Source organism: Cavia porcellus, unplaced genomic scaffold, assembly GCF_034190915.1.
Source record: "Cavia porcellus strain 051 isolate PalLab524CR breed Dunkin Hartley unplaced genomic scaffold, mCavPor4.1 scaffold_30, whole genome shotgun sequence".
NCBI lineage: Eukaryota > Metazoa > Chordata > Mammalia > Rodentia > Caviidae > Cavia > Cavia porcellus.
This window is the reverse complement of record NW_026947513.1, coordinates 40,595,865-40,616,573: the sequence shown is the minus strand read 5'-3', so window position 1 is coordinate 40,616,573 and position 20,709 is coordinate 40,595,865. Positions and strand designations below refer to the sequence as shown.

Genomic DNA, 20,709 nt, shown 5'->3' with positions numbered 1-20,709 from the left:
TTTTAACTTTAGCAGTATGTGCCCCACCCAAACACTGAGCAACAGCTGTTGGAAGCAGAGTCAGAACAAAAGGAAAAATCACACTGTGTGATTTTATAGCTTTAGGTGAAAGCTGTTAAATGCAAGTGTATTTCCAGCAGGGAGGGGAAAGTCGGTGGTTTCTCATCTTTCTAAACTAGACAGATATTGCCTGTGTTTCTACCTTTTTATGAGAAGGTGATCTCGTTAGAATTTCTCCATAATGTTTCATAAATAAGGTAAACATTTCAATTAACAATGATGTTTATATTTCCATCTTAAGAAATTATTGTGACTAAAAATGACTTTTAGTTGAAGTATGTGAGGTTGAATAGATGGACAAAGTTAAAGGATTCAACCAGAAATATAGTCACTGTAGGAATTGTTTTGGCAAATGAAAAAAACATCAAATCTTTGGTAATAGGATTCCTTCGTTCAAATGTAATTTTTTACAGATTAATACCTAAATACTAGGTAAATTGCTTATTATTTTTAGATTTATTCCTCAACAGTTATGGCTTAATAAATGTTAGGTAGAAGTTATTAGTTTAGTTTTTAAAGCAAATGGCCCATGGTAGGATAATTAATGTATATCATCTTCAGTAGTTTTATTTATGTTTATGATCACTCAGATATCATCATAATTGCATTTTATTCTTTGTAAAGTGAGACTTCGAAGCAAATATATTTTCTATTTGAGAATATCAGATAAGATAACATTGACGGCTACTACATCTTCACTGTAATGTCTCATAGTCAACTTTTGAGATACACTTGCAAACAATTGTATTTCTCTTAATTATAATTATTACATTCATAAACACTTAAAATAATCTTCAGATAAGATACTGTCACTTTTCTTGAACAATCTTTTGAGCAATTTAAGCAATCTAAACTGTAGATTTCATAAATAAAATTTAATGGAAGTGTTCCATCTTAAGATGATTCTGAATATAAATATTGATACAGTTAGTCTCAATTTTTATTAACATGCAGATAAAAATAAAGTGTCTAATAAATACTACATGAAGTTAGGAAAGTTACACTGGTACTATTCTAAAATGTAATGATTTTATGAAAATAGTTTAGCTAAGTGCATTTTTTCTCTTATTGTAATGAGCTACTGGAAATTACAGTTTGACCTAAAGATCATTCAAAATATGTTGGCTTTTTACTCTGCATATTGAAGTGCCTTTGAGAATATTGAAATGAATTTCAGACTTTCAATTAAGTAAAATTCAAACTTGCAGAACAATACTATGAAAGGAATAGTGAATAAAAGAAACTTTCCTGCAGATTGTGATGTTAACCAATTACTTAATTCTCAGTGCGTTTGCACTTTGAAGAGAGGGTTTAAAATTCTGTTGGCAATTTATCAAGTAATTCTACAATCTATTGTGAAGTAGCCTAAGGTTGTTTGTCTTTAACTTGGTACAGAATTTGTCTTCAAGAACCACACTTAGGCACTATTTTTACTCAGGCTGCTGATTTAGCATGCTTCCTGTTCACTTCTTGATATCAATGAGGAAATAATCAGTTGAATCCCCAAAAAAGAGTCATTTACCACATTTTTAAAATAAATTTTTATTTGACATTATGTACACATACATAGTTTTACTCCATAATTGTTTGCATGTAACTAAGCAAAGCATCTTTTACTACACTAATGTGATAATGGGTCCCAAAGAAATCATAGCGGAGAACATAAGCACCTCAATTGTCCCTCAAAACTCTAGCGAGCTTTTCAAAGATAATTGTAAATTACAACTTTAAAAATTAATTGAAAATATATTTTTTCCTTCAGACAAGGAAGTAGTGTGGTACATTATGCCTAATTAATATCATCTTAAAATATGTTTTTCTCACTTTACTTTGCAAACCAGGACCCCCCTCAGCTCCTCGGAATGCCATCTCAAATGTTAATGAGACTAGTGTCTTTCTGGAATGGATTCCGCCCGCTGACACTGGTGGAAGGAGAGATGTGTCCTATTATATTGCATGCAAGAAGTGCAACTCCCATGCAGGTGTGTGTGAGGAGTGTGGCGGTCATGTCAGGTACCTCCCCCAGCAAATCGGCCTGAAAAACACCTCTGTCATGATGGCGGATCTGCTCGCTCACACAAACTATACCTTTGAGATTGAGGCAGTGAATGGAGTGTCCGACTTGAGCCCAGGAACCCGGCAGTTTGTGTCTGTAAATGTAACCACAAATCAAGCAGGTAAGTGCCGTGCCCAACTCAATTCTAGTATTTCAGGCCTACCTCTCCTTATCTCCAGAACCCAGGTAGTACTGACTGAGTTCTGTGAAGAACATTTTCAACCAAAACGTCAGGGCTTAACATGTAACACATCTCAAATGCTTTTTTAGTTGTAAGTAAAAAAAAAAAAAAAAAAAAAAAAAAAAAAACTAAGACTTAGGTCATCGACAGATCAGAAAGATATATATTTTAACTGAATTTTTTCAATAAAAATGAATTTCTGGATCAAAATTATATTATTTCACACAATACCTCTACACTTTTTTTTTTCCTTTTACCCTACCAAATTTAACCATTTGGTTATTTGGCACGTGATTAGGCAAATTTTACTGTCTTGTTGGTTTGCTTGAATGGTACCACAGATGAATTTTAGTCTCAAATTGTAAGTTTTTCTTATTTTGATAACAAAAATGAGTGAAGTGAAATTTCCTTTGTTAAACTCATTTATAGACATTGGAAGAGCTATGAGCCATTTTACTGCTACATGGAAACTCATCTGTGTTCTAGGTAGAAATGTTGGAATTCTTAGGGAATAACCGGTGCATAGGAAGGAATAAGTCCTGTCCAAGCCACTAGTTCCCCCAGATTTTCCCTCCAATTTTGACTATAAAGCTTCTTTTCTAGTAAAATAAAAATAAAATTTAATCCATTGGTGACTTATTAATACTTCATTCCATGGGGAGAAAGAATCTTTCCAAACCCAAGAGCAATTTAAAACTTGTTTTGATCCAACAACAGGGAAAAATGAAGGCATTAAAACCAAAATGTTATAGCTCTACTTTGGTCTGTAAGTTGCTGAGGATTCTCAGTTCAGGTTTGCAGTAAGCCCATCACCTCATTAGTACCTCAGTGGGCTTTGGTCAGTGAGCAATCTTTGCCACCATTCCTGATGCAGTATGTTTGAACTCAGTTGAGCTTAGTTCATACACTAATAGAGTAAGTTTGTAGGTTGTAGAATGGGGATTGATGAGGGACTACTATTGATTATCAAGTCTCAGCCAAAATAAGTACTTTGGTGTGTTGAATATGTCAGGTAATGTAAGAATTTATTCTTAAGAATAAAAGATACAATTGAGCTCCTGGTTAAGTTTCCGGTTCAGTTCCTAGATTGATAAATCCAAGGGAACATTCAAGGATACCCAGTAACAAGGCAGTGAGACCTGCTTTGTGTTCTCATGCTTCATGTATGTCTACAGCTTTTTTCCACAAATAATACACACCTACATGTGCCATTTTCCTCAGTGATTCCTTTGTATATTTCTTCACTTACTTTTTACTCTGAAGTGGAACTAACTGAAATACTAAAGAACTGGACAGGAAGATGCAAAATTGGCTTTTCCTTCAGTATAAGGAAAAGACAATCTTTAGCAATCAATGTTATCAAATGTCAATAGTCATGCTAGTTGTCAAAGTGCTCGGTAAATGTGAGCTATGTTGTATTAAAAAAAATACAAACCAGTGATTTCAGGCTTTTAGGCAACATTTTTCCAACCTTCCTTGATTCTACTAGGTATCTTACTTTATCATGTTAAAATCTCACTGTCTCCTTGGGGAAAAAACTGTGATGCTTGTGTAACCTTAACTTCTTTGGAAGATATTCCTTTGATGAACTATGTATAGAAAATGGCTTTCTTGTTCTAGTAGTATGCTCAGTAAGTACAACCAGTCTTTCCCTTTCCCTTGCTGACTGTTCGGACTCCAATGTGTGTTACTTGGATCGTGAGTGTTTTAAATACAGCTCTTCTGTTAAACAAACATTTGTAATCAGAGCAGACATTTGGTTGTAAAATCCTTACAAACCTATCCTCAACCTCCCAGTAAGATTTTTCTTATTCCACATCAAATAAATTTCAATTTGCACAAAAAGTGTTATTTTAAGCAGTTTATTTATTATGTCATATTTAATGCACCACAGCTAAATGCTTACATTCTAATATCATAGGAAGTTTATCGAAGTAGTTTTTTATCCCTGCACACTTTTCAACGTTGAATAACGTTACCTACATTATATGAGATTATTATATAAATTTCCTTTGTGTGCATTTTACCTTCAGTTGCAAGCTGCTTTAAGATCTATTTTCTAAATGATGCATTTCTTCCTTGAGTATTATATTTCAAATTTCTAGTTGGCTCAACAGTTGTTCCAACATGTTCTGATGGATACGATTATTTTGTGTGTGACAGCAAAACAAGGATGAACTTTCCAGATTCAAAAAGGACAAGAAGAAAAAAACAGTTGTTTGTTCAAGATAAAAATGTTGCAGTAAGTGCCAAAGTGAAATTGGTTACCTAACCCTGATAATCTATAAAATGTAGAAATTAGATGATTAATGTGTGGATATTTATAGAGAATACTAAACATTTTCTCAACAACCACATTCTCATGAACCCTAGCATTTTGCCCTTAAGAAAGTTATCTAATTTTAAGTGATACCATTTTTGTAATTTAATAGTAAATTAAAATGAAAAAGTTGTTAGGAATGTATTTGAATTCTTTCAGTCTATGATTCTTATAATGTGTAGCCACAGCTCTGAGATTGTATGAAAGAATTCTAAACTGTTTGTGATATACGTGTTTGTGTGTGTGTGTGTGTATTTGTGTGTGTGTGTGTGTGTATTTGTGCGTGCATGCATGCGTGTGTGGTGTGTGCCAGGGGTTAGCTCAGCAGTACAAAGACCTGCCTGGCAAGCATGAGGTCATGAATTCGAGCCCTGGTATGAAAAAAAAAAAAAAAAGTATGAAGAAGAAAAAGAAAAAGTAGTTGTAGCATAAGTGTTAAATAATGCTGCCTTTAGGGAAAGACATTATATGAAAATTAAATGTTAATTCATAAATAGCATAATGAGCTCTTACCAAACAAATTGGAGCAGGGATAAAAAGTGGTTGTGCATACTATGTGTTTTCAAACTTAGAAAAGGAATGTATATATTTTTCTAATGAGTATATATGACTTAATATATTATTTTTTAAAAAATTGACTATAATAATCTTCATTTGCCAGAAGAGTATTTAGAATCATTTAATTACAACACTTATGTGGCTCTTCTATTTTATTCTTTTAGGAAATCTACCCAAAATTAGTAATAATTAATATGCAAAAGTACATGATTCTGGTTATGGGCTGAAATGGAACAATTGTAATTGTTTTGAGTTTAGTTCAGACTTTGCCCCGGGACCGTGTTGCCGTGGAAGGTGGCAGTGGGCCGCAGCTCCCCCTCTTAGCGCTGAGAGAATGTCCTTAGCCCTGCAGAGCCGCAGACCGTCAGTCCCAGGACCGTGGTGAGCCTTACTCCCCGGCGCCCGTGTCTGTGTCTGCAGCACCGTGCTGTCCATTTCACCTGGTCCTTGCAGCACTGCTGTAGGTGGCCACCGCCCTTCATAGATGGCCTGACAGCCCAGAGTTTTGAAAGCCTAAGTTAGACTGCAAAACTGGACATTGCGGAGTATACTGAAACAAGAAATTGAAAGCATTTTTTTCTCTGAAGGGCAAACAAACCTTTTGTTGTGGCCTCTGTTTATCAAGATGCTTTAAAAAGCATTGCCGTTTGTTAGATAATTGTTATAATTCTAAGCACCAGGGCTTCGTTTATTCTCCTCAATGCAAACCTCTATTGGCCATTTTTATCATCACTGCCTGGTTAAATCTATTTTTATTTGCCAATTTTAATCTTTTCATGGCAGAGTAAATGTTTTACCTATAAACACTAGATTCGCAAAAACTTAATGATAGGATGGGATGAAGATGTCACTTTGTCATCTTCGGATGAACTCAAGTCAAATTCTACTCACCCTCCATGGCTCTACTTAAGGCCAGTGCTGCTTCGTGATTCTCTCAACCCAGGGGCGTTCATGGTAGCCTGGGGGCAATGTTCAGTAATCTCTGAAGGTTTTTGGCATCTCTCCCCGTTCCTTTCTCTCTCCAGGGTGTTTAAAACTTGTCACAGTTATCAGTAAGAAATACTAGATGGGCATTATACACTATTAGCATGTGATTCGAATTCAGAGCACTTTTCTAGAGTAATTACTTTTCAATTGAATAGCTGTAAAGTAGATACAGGCATTCAAGTGTGGAAATTATTAAGGAGCTCTGGCTCACTATATCGTTAATAATGAACTTTTTCCAGCCAGATTTTGATGGTATAGAGCTTAGGGTTCATTATTTCACTCCATGTACATGCAAGCACTGTAGTGTTACCATTGAAATCCTGCTGCCTGTTATGAAATTCATACCCACTTGCAGTTCAGGGGTTGCATGGTACTCTGACTTCTGTCACGCCTATACCTGAAATGATCAAGAAAAAATTTCCCTATTGCTTCACGTTTATGTTCCATTATAAAGAACATAAATGATAGAAATTAAAATAAAAGTTTCAGTGTAATACATTTTATTTTTTATCACCCTTTCTGAAATGGGTAATCAGTGGGTAGTTGACAGATCTTAAACAATAATTCACCTTAGTATTACTATTTCAGAAGGTCATTTCTACCTTAAAAAAAAGAAATTTCCAGCATCTGAACTTTCCTTTGCACGGGTCACCTTTAATTACAGATTTCTGCCACTAAGTGTAGAGGTATGTAGCACGTGTACCCACCCCCCAAACAGCACAGCATCTGCGATCATGTATCTCTGCCGGCCTGAGCGAAATTCTTGCTTGTTTTTACCTCAGGAATGCATAAAATCTATTTTTGTCCATATTCCTCCATGGTTTTTCAAATTAAACTGTACAATCCAGTAAGTCTTGAAGCTTCCTCTCCCCGACATTGAATAGATAATTGGTTCCCAAGAGGATGTCAGGATTTGAGTTCAGATGAATCATAAGCTGGGGAGAAAGAGAGTTGCTCCCCATTATTAGTTAATCACCTAGATAAGATGTGGACTTGACACAGAGGTGAGGAGACGGCTGCCAAGGTCAGCTGTGGGCCTGCTGCATCTAACTAGGAGACGACTCACTGAGTTAAAAAAAAGTGGAGAATAACTTGAATCACTTACAGTCTGCTATTATCCAAACATCCCAATGCTCAGTATTTTTTATTTTTCCCAGAATGACCTCATTTTCTCAAATGGCAAGGCAATAAATTCAGTCACCTTTATAATTCAGAAATTCTGTGGAAGACAATTGGACTGTGATATGTAGACTTCATCTTCCTCTTAACCAAAGCTGTGGGATCCCTGATAGGTGTAACTTGAGCTGAGAACTTAAATTGGAACTGGTTATTTAATTTCTGTAAATTCTTCAGTGCATTTAGACACCTTTCTTGTATTTCTTCCTATCGTTTAGTATTGAAACAGGTGGATTTCAGTCACCAGAACTACTATGTTCAACAAGTAGTTTATTTAAGTGAGCACAGATGTTTTTAATATTAAATAGATCTCTGCTGCCCTGAAAAACAACCAGTCTGGTCCTTCAGCTTGTGAGCTCTTTCTTTTGAAAAGCTGCCTGTAAAATTCCTCTGGGAATATTTTTTTGTTCTTACTGTGTGTTTACTTACTTGCAAACAAAGTGTATGCTTGCTAGCTAGATGAAACAGAAAAAAGGCATGAAGACGTGTTATTAAGTGGCTCATAGAATCATTCAGAAGAGTAGATTCACAGAGTAGAATCTCTTTCCAGAAGCTACGCCCAGAATTTTCACAGATGTGGCCTTGCGATACCAAACATTGCTATGATAGCTGACAATCATAAATGCCAGGGCTTTGATTTTATTGCAATTGCTGTTAGCACAACTAGTATTGTTATTTCTGGGTCTCAGACCTGAAACTACAGAAAATCAGCTGGAATGCCGCCAGCAGACCTTCATGGTATACACCCATTTTCACCAGCACAGAGCAAAACGTGCGACTCTGATGAACTGGTTGTTCCTTGAGTTGTTTGTGTAAAGCAGAATCTTGTCTGGATCAGTCTGTCTCATACACAGCTTTGCCCTAGCGGCATGGGAAATTGAGATTTTAAAATTGTAATTTCTTTGTTGGCGAGACAGTGGCCATTACTTGGTTTGTATAAATATACAAATTGCCATTCACATGATATGCATTCATTTGGAAAATTTTACTGAATCTTTGCAATTCAGTAAGGCTTTCTATAAGCACTTTTTTATTTGAAAGAGAAAACAAAAATCAGGAAGCAAGCAATTAAACAATAGCAACAAAAGCAAAATGATAACAGCAACAACAAGAAAAATGGTAATATGGATTTAAAAACAAGATAAGAGGAATTTAACAATGTTGTATTGCATATTATTATCCTGTAAGTAAATTCTCAGGCTACCAGATACAGGCATGCAAGATAGATCAAATGGTAAAATTTCTCTGTGAGCAGTTTCTTTCCCTTTTTCTATACTGTAACTTTTGGATCGTAGTTACTCTTTCAATTTTTTACACTAGTGAGACAATTCACTGTTTACAGGTGAAAATATGATTTATTTCATTTCTGAATATGATTGATAATTGCACCCATTTACCAATAAAAGCCTTGAGTTTATCATTCTTTATGGTTGAGTAATATTCCATTGTATACAACTGCATCTTTTTAAATCCATTCCTCAGTTGGTGGGCTTTGGGTTATTTCCAAGATTTAGCTATTGCAAATTATGCTCCTGTAAATATGGATGCACATATATCACTGTGAGATGATGCTTTCAATTCTTTTGGGAAAATATCCAGAAGGAGAATAGCTGGGTTGAATGGACCTCTAATCCTAGTTTTTGAGGAATCTTCCTACTGATTTCCACAGTAGTTGTACCAGTCTGCACTTCCATCAACAATGGTGAAAGGTTTCTTTTCCCCCACATCCCGACCAGCATTTGTTATTGGTTAATTTCTTGATACCAGCCATACTTTCTGGAGTAAGATGACATCTTGGTGTAGTTTTAATTTTCATTTCTTGAAGGATCAATTATGTTGGATATTTTTTCATATATTTATTTGCCATTTGTATTTCTTCATCTCAGAATTGTGTATTCATTTCAGATGACTACTTGTGGATGGGTCCCTAAATTTGAGGAGCCTGATTTTTTTCAGTTCTTTATAGGTTCTAGATAAAAGTCCTTTGTCTGAGGGACAGTTGGCAAAAATCTTCTGTGAGTTCTCTTTCACTCCGTTGGTAATTTTTTTTTGAAGTGCAAAACTTCTTAATAAGACAAGATATCAGCTTTTGATTCTTTGAAGTACTTCCTGTGCATTTTGTTTTTTGTTTGTGAACTATCAGCCTATCCTTAAATCCTTGAGATTTTTACGTATTTTGTTTTCCAGTAGGCTTAGTGTTTCTGTCTTAATATTTAGATCTTTGATCAATTTTGACTTTAGTTTAGTGCATGGTGATAGACATAGATATAGTTGAAATTTTTCTTTTAATTTTCTGAATTCCTGTTCAATTTCTTTTTTCAGAATATTATAATTTTCAATGTATAAATATTTTACTTCATTTATTAGATTGATTCATAAATATTTCTTTTTTTATGTTATTGTGAAGAGTGTGGTTTCCCTGCTTTCATTCTTGGTGAGTTTGTTGATTGTGTAGAGGAATGCTATTGATTTTTTGAGTATTGACTTTGTACCTAGCAATGCTGCTGAATTTGCTTATGAAATCTAGAAGCCTGTTGGTGGAGTTTTTGGGGTCCAATATGTAGAGTTCCATGTCATCTGTGAATAATCATAATTTAGCTTTTTCCTTTCCTATCTTTATTCCTTTTATTTCTCTCTCTTGTCTCATTTATCTGGCTAATGTTTATCGGACTATGTTGAATAAGGTGGTGACACCCTTGTCTTCTTCCTGATTTTAGAGTGAAAACTTTCAGTTTTTGACCAAAAACTGAGTTTTTTTTTTTCTTTCCTTTTTTGTATGATGTTGATTTTTGGTTCATGATAGGAGACTTCTATAAGTTGAAGTAAAGATCATCTACTCCAATTTTCTCTAGAGTTTTTGCCATGGATAAGCATTGGACTTTATCAAAAGCTTTTTCTATATCTAATGAGATGACCATGTGATTTTTGTCTTTGGCTCTGTTAATAGGGTATATTGCATTTATTGATTTATGTGTGTTGAACCATCTTGTATTCCTGGGATGAATCCCACTTGGTTATCATGTATAATCTTCTTGATGATGTGCTGCATTCTGTTTGCTAATATTTTATTGAAGATTTTTTTCATCTGTGTTCATTAGAGAGAATGGTCTGTAGTTATCTCCTTTGGTTGGATCATTTCTGGTTTCCATGTCAGAGTAATGCTTGCATCTAGGAATGAGTTAGGGAGAATTGCTTCTTTTTCAGTTCATTAAAGAGTTTGAGGAGTATTCATATTAAATCATCTCTAGATTTCTTGTAGAATTAAGCTGTAAATCCATCAGGATCTGGACTTTTTTGTTGGTGGTTAGTTTTTAATTATGTTTTCAATTTCATTAACTGATATTGGGATAATCAGAAATTTTATATCTTCTTGATCCAGCTTTGGTAATTCATATGTTTCTATTTCTTCTGTGTTTGTCAACCTATGAGAATAAGCTTTTCAAAGTAGGTATATATGATATTTCCACAGAATATATAGGGATTTCATCTTTTTCATTTCTTATTGCATGAATTTGAGTTTTTTATTTCCTTTTTTGATAAGGTTGTCAAAGGGTTTATTAATTTTATTTTTTCTCTCAAAGAACCGACTTTTTGATTCATTATTTGTAATTTTTCCTTAATCTCAATTTTGTTAATTTGTGCTCTGATCTTTCTAATTTTCTTTCTTCTTTGGGCTTTGGATTTGAATTCTTCTTTTTTCTAGAATTTTGAAGTGTAGCATTAGGTAGTTTAATTGTGCTCATTCTGTTTACCTGATAAGAGAATTCACTGCTATAAATTTCCCTCTGAGGACTGTTTTCATTGAATTCCACAGTTTCTGGTACATTGTATTTGCATTTTTATTTGATTATATGTGTTGTTTAATTCCTTCTTTAATTTCCTCAATCACGCATTGGTTGTGCAGCGGGGTGCTATTTCATTTCCATGTGTTTATGGAGCTTTTGTGATTTCTTTTGTCATCAATTTCCGATTTCAGTATGCTATGATTAGATAGTATGCATTGAATAATTTCACTTCCTCTTCATTTACTTAACCATGTTCTGTGGGTTAGTGTATGATCTATTTTAGAGGATATGCATGTCCAGCTGAAAAGAATGTGTATTCTGATGTTGTTGTGCGGTTTACTTTGTACACATCTACAGTCCATTTGTTTGCAAGTTTGATTCAGTTCTGATATTTCTTTGCAGATTTTTGTCTAGTTTATCTATCTCTTTGTGTCAATAATACAATTATAATGGGAGTATTAAAGTCACCTATTTATAACTGTATTATCAATTATAATGGGAGTATTAAAGTCACCTATTTATAACTGTATTATTGCTTATTTGATTTTTTTATGTCTATAAATATTTGTCTTACATACTTGGTTGCTCCCATATTTGGTGCATATATATTTTTGATTGTTATCTCTTCCTCTTGAAGTTTTCCCCTAACAAATATGTAGCGAACTTGATTATCTCTTTTGATCATTCTTGATTTGAAGTTCACATTGTCTGCAAATCGAATAGCTAGTCCTGCTTTTTTTCTGGGTTCCTTTTCCATGGAGTATAGTTTTCTATCCTTTAACTTTCAGTCTATGAATTTTCTTTTGAGATAAATATGTTTCTTGTATACAGCTTATTATTGGATTTTGTTTCTTGACCCATTCTGCCAGTCTGTTTCTTTGCAGTGGTGAACTGAGGCCATTTACTTTAATGTTTTTAACAGATATGTATTGTCTTTCCTTTGCCGTGCTATCTTTCTGTTGTTGATTCCTTACCTTTCCCCTCTGTTTAACTGCTTGTCCTGCTTGTGGGGCTGTTTCTGTTGTTGTCCTTGGAATTGTGGTCATTTTTATCTCTTTCTAGAATGTCTTCTAGTACTCTTTGTAGAGCTGGTTGTTTGGCCATGAAGTTTTTCAGTTGTTTTTTGTCATAGAAGCATCATATTTTTTCATTGATTTTGAAAGATAGTTTTGCAGGGTACATCAACATAGGTTACAAGTTGTTTTCTTTTCTTTCTTTCATTCTTTTGGGGGGGATACTGAGGATTGAACTCATGACCTCAGCACTTGCCAGGCCGGTGCTTACACCACTGAGCTAAATCCCCAGGCCTGAAAGTTGTTCTCTTTTAGTACTTGAAACACTTCACCCCATGCTTTTCTTGATTTGATGTTTTATGTTGAGAAGACTGCATGATTCTGCTAGTGTTTCCTTTATAGATGATGTTTCTTTTCTCTAGAATGTTTTATTATTTTGTTCTTATGCTGAATTTCTGAGCTCTTGATTATTATATGTTGAAGGTGAGCTTAGTTTGGTTGTAGCTAATTGGGGTTCTATATGGATCTCTTTTCTGTTCTTTTCCCGTTTGAGAAATTTTCTTTTATTACTGCTGCAAGTAGTCTTTTCATGTCATTCATGTTGTCTCCTTTTTTGTTGATATCTGCCAGTCTTATATTGTTTCTCGTTACATCATCTGGCAGCTGCTGAATTATTTCCTGATTCCCTGTTAATTTTAAGAGAGCTTCCCTTTAATGATCACTAGCCACAATCCTATCTTCAAGGTCGAAGAGTCTGTCTTCAGTTTCATTTATGCAGTTTTGCCAGCTTTCAAAGGAATTTTTTATTTCCTGAATATCTTCTTGAATCTGTTTCATGAATTCTAATTATTTCCTGGAATTGTCAAAATTTCTATCATTTTTGTATGCTCCTCTATTTTTTTTTTTAATCTGTGTCTTCTTTGGATATACTAATTCTTTCATTACGTTTACTGTTTCTGTTTTTAACATGAGAGATTATTTTTTATCTGGCTTCTTTTACAGCTTCTTAGAGTTATTTCTTTATTTCCATTGCTATCATTTCAGAGATTTCAAGTGTTTGATTGCCAAATTCTTCCATGTCCGTATCTCCTGGACTTGATCTGGATGGGCTGGAAGTTTGAGATTGCATTTTGTTCTTTCATTTTGGCATTTTCCTGTGTTCCTCTGGTTCAGACTGCCAAGTCTTATGTGCTTCCTGTGCTGGCAGTCTGTTTGGCAGCAGGCCTCCCTGAGGGTTGCTGATGGCTGTGGGTCTCTGTGTGAAAGCTCCCAGTCCCCACAAGCTTCAGAGATGGTTTTTAGTTATCGAAGGGTCACTGTGGGGGTACTCCCAGTCCTGCATGCCTCACCAAGGTTTCCCAGGTGACTGCATTGCTTGGCATGGCTGGCCTCGTAGATAGTTCCTGGGGTGAGTCAATCTCTGGGTGTTTACCTGAATGACTTCAGGTCACTGCGTGAAGCTTCTCAGTCCCCAGGAGCCTTACCTACCTATGGTTTGGCAGTATCGGTGGGTCACTTGGTACAGCTTTCCTGTCCCTATGGCCTTGCTGTATGTTCCTGGGTAACCACAGGTCTCTTGGCACAGACTCCTTGTCCCCTTGGGCCTCAGGGTTGGTTGTGGATGTGGACAGGTCACTAGGTGCAGATGTTTAATCTCTGAAGGCCTTACGGAGTGTTCCTGGATGACTGTGGGTTACTGGCTGCAGACTCCGAGGTCCCAGTGACCTCCAAGAGTGTTTGCAAATGACTATGGGTTACAGGGTGCAGATTCACACCCTCCAGGAGCCTCATCTACAGTTTTGGGGTATTGTCAGGTCATTTGGTACAGCTTCCCAGTCCCTGAAGGCCTCCCTGTGAGTTCTTGGGTGACTGTGGGTTGCTGGACACAGACTCCTGGTCGTTATGAACCTCAGTATAGTTCCCAGGTGTGTGCAGGTCACTGGGTACAGACTCCCACATCCCACGGACCTCAGAGAGGGTTACTGGATGACTGTGGTTCTCAGGGCACAGACTCCCCATCTCTGTGGGCCTCAGACACCGTTACCACCATAAGGAACTTTAGACACAAGTGGTTTGTGGTACTTTAAGAGAATCAGAGTTATTCAATTAACTGATATGTTTCTGCTTCTCTGTGACTCTCTTTGGTATTCAGGTGTTAAGGATTAGGTTAGTTATTTGCCTCATTCCAAGGGATGCATTTTTCCATTGTGAACCACCAAGGCCTAATGTGAGTACATTTACTTTTATCTCACATCTATTTAACATTTCCTATACTAAAGGGAACTGTTTTTACTTTGTTTTCCAAGTTCTATTTTTACATACATATTTAACATTAAATTCATGCTTTAAATTTTAATTTAGTGGTTATATCATGTGCTTCATTCTGTCTAATAAATTTTACCATAATCACAATGCTTTAAAGATCCCCCTTTGTTGTTTTTGACATTAAATGTGCTGCTTAGGCTGTCACAGTCAACTAACCTACTGATATATAGACCAGGCTTTTCTGACTTTCTATTGTGGGCACACTGTGTTTAGTGGAAAGCCCTCTAGTGGGAATTTTTACATCAGCATACTCAAAGTTCAACTTCTAAAAAACAAAGATAGAAATCCAATTCAGTGAATGGATCACATTTGTAGCTCTTTCTCCGTTTCTCTAGATGATGTACCTAATTGTTGTCAAGTTGAAATGTAGAGACCATACTGTGTTTGTTTGCTTGCGTCATGTAGAACACATGAGTGTGTTGGTTAAAGGTCTAGATGGTAGCATCTGACCATCTGGTTTTTATGTTGTCTTTGCCATTTTCTGGCCTTTTCATGTGGAAGCTACTCAGTTATCTGCCGACCTCAGTTTTTGTATCATGAAATGGAAAAGCAGAGGTACCACGAGATAGGAGGCATGTAAGAACCATGTAAGTGGATGTGTGGTATCTAATATTGTAGAGCGTTGTTAACAGTAGTATTTAAGAAGATTTTTAAAATGATATCCAAAAACTGTGAACACATGGAATAAACCACAGAAAGAATTAGGTTTTATACTTAATGAGTATCATCTAGACACCTCCAGTGGTGAAGTTAATGAAAAGTACTTAAATAAAACTAAAAGGTATTGGGTAAAACCATAAATTTAAACTGCTTCAGGCTTGCAGGACTAAACCAAGGAACTTTCTTCTGCAGTAGAAATTATTATTTTCAAAGATATTTTAAAATATTTGAGGTTATTTTATTTCACTCTTGAGACAGGTTCAAACTATGCGTTGCGGACTGACCTTGAATTGACCATCCTGCCTCAGCTCCTGAGTGTTGAAATAACAAATGTGTCCCACCACATCTGAAAAAAATATTTAGCTTTATATTGAATTGGAAGATGTTATAATTTTGGTAAAATATCTATAATAATAACACAAAGAAAGAGGAACAGTTGTCAGAGTAAGAAAAAAAAAAGAACTTATTTGGTATAGAAAAAGTAGGTTCATTTCCATCACAATATTTTTTTAGAAAAATATACGTTTTGTTGACTACATCATTTGTATGTGTAGCTAGAGATAAATTCCATATCTCACCGTAGTTTCTAGTAGGAATAGCTAGACACAAGTGTTTGGTGAAGTAATGTATTTAGAGGTCAATACAGAGAAACTGGTAATTCTGTGACCAGATTATGGTTCCTAACAAAACTCTTAGTTTTCTAATGGAAGCTGGAAATTTCTTTATTTGATCCTAGCAAATCTTTAAGAAAATAACATTCTAATTTTAGAATGAAGAAATTGAAGTTTAAACATGTAAAGTGATTTCCTCAATGTTACAGATACATTAATTGAGTGAACAGGAATTTGAATGAAAGAATTCTTACTCCAGAACCATTATTCCCTGAATTATTAGAATATTACACATGCTATTTCCCCTTGCTGAAAAGTGTTTGTTTTATATGTTTGTCCTAGACAGGTTGGACCTGCTTAAACTGCTGCCTTCTTACCGTGATTTCTTTGTCCTCTCCTATGTGCATGCCTTCCTAAATGCGCAGGACAAAGCACTACGACTGTGCTTTTACTGACCCTGAACTTCTAAAGAGTGGAACAAGACAGCTCCTAGCTTTGGTGTTTAAAATAATCTATAAATGAATTATTTTATTTCATTTATTACTTTTCCTTATTTTATTATTTTTATTTTATTCAGATTAGTATTGCAATTCACTGCTTCAGGTAAGGATATGGAAAGTAATCTATATGTTTGTTTACCTACTTGGTATGATAGTGGCAAGGTATCAAATTTATATTATGCTCACTTTTATGCTCTGATGAACAGTTTTTGATTATGCTTACCCAGGCATCACAGAGGGTTAAATAGACCCATATCATTCTAGGATTTGTTTTTTAAAAAATGCTTTCTTTTTTATGGTGTAAGTACCCAGTTCATTACAGTGGCAAGTAAACAGCTGATGTGAAAATGTTGATGTCTATTCTAAGCACAGATTTCATATTTGATATTTTATTTTATTGGTATCTTATTTTACTACTATGTGCATGTTGTACAACATAGTATGAAGCTCCTAACAAAACAAGAAGAGAGGTGACAAGACTGTCATACAGAACAACAAAGCTAAACACATTTGTTTTCTGTGTAAACAATATGTGTACACAGAACATGTAGTTGTCATGTGAGAAAACTGCCTCAGTGTAATAGCTGAAGCAAAGCTCATTGTTGTGGTAGAGTGTTATTGGTATTTTCATTGTAGGTCATACAGGAATTTATTTTTGATATTATCTTTTAAGTTTTGTAAGCAAGTACATAGCTGATATGAAAATGTTCGCATGCACTCTAAATGTACAATACATATTAAGAATTTCATAATTTGTTTTATGTTCTTGTTAATTATGTATAATATAATATAATATAGTATAATATAATGTAATAAGAACCTCTTGACCGCTGAAATATCAAGTATTTTCCTAAAACAAGACCAGGAAATCAAAAGACGTGCTGTCAATGTGGTACATGTATATGGGATGTGTTTTCCTGTATGCAGAATACATTTGGTTGATAATTGAAGATTATTTTTCTGTAAAATTTTTCTGTAGAATGTTCTCAATATTTTCATTGTAGTTCATATAGGAATATACTTCTGATATTCATTTTTAGACTTTGTACACCAAAGCCCGTTGATATTGAAAATTTTGATGTTTTTATAAGCACTCAATATTAAAAACTCAGCACATTACTTTTGGATAGTTTTTGTTAAGTACTCATTATTTAATATAATAAGACACATCAAAATTAATAATTCATCAGTAGAAGATTCTTGATGTCAATATTAGTCTTATGCCCCAATAGCTTTTCATAGACTCCACACTCTGAATTATTTATTTTGAATATCCAAGGAAGAGGCTAAGAATATGCATGTTTTAACACCATGTATGAGTGCATGCATGCACATACACATATACATACTGCTTCTGGTACACGGAGTTCTGCCCCACATTTTGAGAAAAAGTATACCTGTGAGATATATATATTTCTTATCCCTCTGTTTTCTAAAATGGTGATAACCATTAGTTAGGTGTGGGTGAGAGTACTTTGCCCCAAATCCCTCTGCAAAATATTGGCTAATAATTTTTTTTCTGACAGTTTATTTTTACCCCAGGGATGATTTTATCAATGCTACCCTCTTTCTTTATAATCTCGGTATTCTTTTCCTCCCACTGGTCACATGGAAACAATTTAAACTCAATTTCTCTTAATTGCAAACTGATTTGGCATTCACCATCAACATGGCCAATGAGCCATTTCCTGTGTGAACAATCAAACATTCTTATGGTTCCTCTCAGAATCAGAACAGCTCAGTTATTTTACTATTCAGTCATGTCCCTCATTGGTGTACATCATATGAATTTATTGGTGTAAAGATACATGTTGCAATTTGATGTGAAAAGAATATCAATTTGTTTAAAACTTTGCTCTGAAATGTCATAGCCCTTTATTACTCTTCTTTGAGAACATAATTCTTATAGTATTCTTGGGGATCTTGGTGTGCTGTGTAGATGGAATATAATAGTAAAGTGTCAGATAAAAATCCTGCCTAAATCATACATATGGAAGGTTCTAAACAAAGTTTATTTAGAATATTTTTTCTGCAGCGTGTTAAAATAACTTATAAGTGTGGTTTTCCTGAAATTTCTGGCCATGTTTTCAAATATGAAGTGTTTATTCAGCAACCCCTATATTCGTTACATTCTACTGAGCATGCTAAAGATACTAAAATAGTCAAAGCATGTTTCATCCTTAGAGGATTTTGTTTTCCCAATGAAGAATTAAAGAGTAAAGGCTAATTAAATTTAAACAATTAGAAAGACATTAATAGTAATTAGACATTAAACTAAACAGTGATAACATTGATTTTATTACCTTTCAATGTCAGGATGGATTGATTTCTAGACTTCCCATCATTTTTTAATTTTTTCTCTCTATTTAACCGCCTTTTTCACATATGCATGTGGCATCTACTCAGATCTGCTTAGTTGATAGTATTGTGTTCCCATTGTTAAAAATAGTTGATAAACTGTTTAAATCTCCTGTATCTAAAAGTCAGGGGCCTTGCTTGGGGAGTATTGATGTCTGTGTAATAAATCTGTGCATATGATGATAGACTATTTGCTGAAACATAAACACAAATGAAAGGAACAAACGTCTTAAAAGCACTGGACTATTAGAAGCTGTTGTAGTCAGGGGTTGTGAGGAGAAAAACTACAGTCAGGACACAGAATTTATAACACTGTTTTTCGATGGTCACCCAGAGTTAAGTAGAAGAAAGTAAAGGAAATCTGTCCACAACACCAAAGACCCAGAATATTCAGCCAAGGGCCTAGATCCCACAGCAATGTCCTGCATGAGTCCAGCTGAAGACCTAGAGCCCATGACAGTGCCTCCCACATGTCTAATTGGAGGTCTAGAGCCCACAACAAGGACTCCTGCCAGTCTGTTTTATGAATTTGCCCTGGGAAGGCCCAAAGGTTAGTTGTGGAAGCCAGAAAGTCTGTGCCAGCAAGATAAAGGAGCTGTGCCAGTAGGTTGAGTGTTCTGCATTGGAGCTAAATAAGGACCAGGGCTGCCCTGAAAAGTACTGTAGCCATCCTCAATGACAAGGAGATCTTGTGACTGTACCTGACCCTGTGATTCAAGAGCCTTTGGAAATGGTTTGAGGGAAGAGTTTGGAAAGGTTTGGAAATGTTTGAAAGAGTAGTGTGGAAACAGCTTAGGCTGTTCTGTAAGGAGACTCTGGTCAGAGCTCAGGAGTACAGAAACTTGAGACAAAGCCTGCCAGTAAAGACTAGGTAGAGCAGGTTTCTGCTGGGAAGAAGGACTACATTGGCTGTTGGACTCCACATAATGTATTTTATGGCTTGGCAGAAAGTTTGCTCGTATCCAGAGACTTTGCCTGAGACTGAATTTAAGGGCAATGGACTGATTAATTTGGCAGAAGAAATTTTGAGGAAATCAGATGTTGAGGTGGTGTCATGGCTATTGTTGGGGGCTTTTAGCCAGATGTATGTTGTGAATCAAGAGCAAAAGCCCAGCAAGATGATTCAAAATGTTGTGAGTTTGACGGGAAAGCTGTGGACTGTAAAGATAGAGCTGAAACCTCCATTGCTTAGAAGGAACAGAGAAATAAAGAAGATGGCCCAGGAGCATCCTGAGAAGGAGCAAGTCTTCATCTTTTGCAGCTTCCAAACTTCACAAGTGGAAGAGTTTGCTCAGGAAGAAAGCTGCAGAGTGCCATGTTCCAGAGTGGCTGTGGGAGAACACAGGCAGTTCCAAATTGGCAGTGACCACACCAGATTCTAGAATGGCAGTGGCGTGGAGAAACTTTCCCTCATAATGAGGTTCAGAAAGCTCAGTGGTCCAAGTACTCAACATCATTCCTGGTACTAAAATCTGGAGTAGTCAGAGTTTTAGGAAAGAAAATGTATAACATGAGATATACAGATGTATAAGAAATAACAAAATTGGCTTGCAGTGGTAGCCACAGAGTCAGAGGAGGAAGTGTGCAGAGGTTGTCAGCATGTTGGAGGCTAAATGATTCAATCCAAGATCTGGAGTTCACCCTGGTGTCTCATGCAAGTCGGCACAAGAAGGCTAATAGATCTGTGACAGAAGGCTGAAAGGTCCACACTGGAAGGCTGAAGAGTCTATGCTAGAAAGCTGAAGAGTCTGCACTGGAAGCCAGGAGAGGAGGTCCAAACTAAAGGCAAAGACTGGAGCTCCTGCAAAGTATGGAATACATTCGTCTTTGCTCCTTCCCCTTTATACCTACAAATGATGAGCCACCCTAGGTTGAGTCTTCTACACCCTTCGGTGTAGAGTTGCTAAACCCATTTAGTTACACTTCTAAATGTCTCAAGTTGACACAATCAATCAACCACTACAGAAACATTTTAACCTACTGTGTTCTGTTTTATTTCCTAAATAATTTGCAGCCTATGTGGTATATTATAGACACTCAGTCAAAGCAATTACGAATTTTGTAGTTGTGGTGGCAAGATACCAAAGCCTTCTTTGTGAGAGAAAACATCTAGATAGAG

General features: G+C 35.6%; 1 protein-coding gene across 15 annotated transcripts in view; it reads left to right on the top strand.

Annotated features, from left to right (window-relative positions):
* The window catches only part of Epha5 (EPH receptor A5), a 337,092-nt gene that overhangs the window by 181,419 nt on the left and 134,964 nt on the right, over positions 1–20,709 (top strand). For 6 of the 15 annotated variants that reach the window (XM_003463755.5, XM_003463754.5, XM_013145832.3 and 3 more), the window contains exon 5: positions 1,902–2,237. The exons of 8 other annotated variants lie outside the window; for them this stretch is intronic. In XM_003463755.5, coding sequence (XP_003463803.1) covers positions 1,902–2,237 — 336 coding nt within the window. The remainder of the gene's footprint in view (positions 1–1,901; positions 2,238–20,709) is intronic. One more of the 15 variants, XM_063240630.1, reaches the window with a different exon arrangement.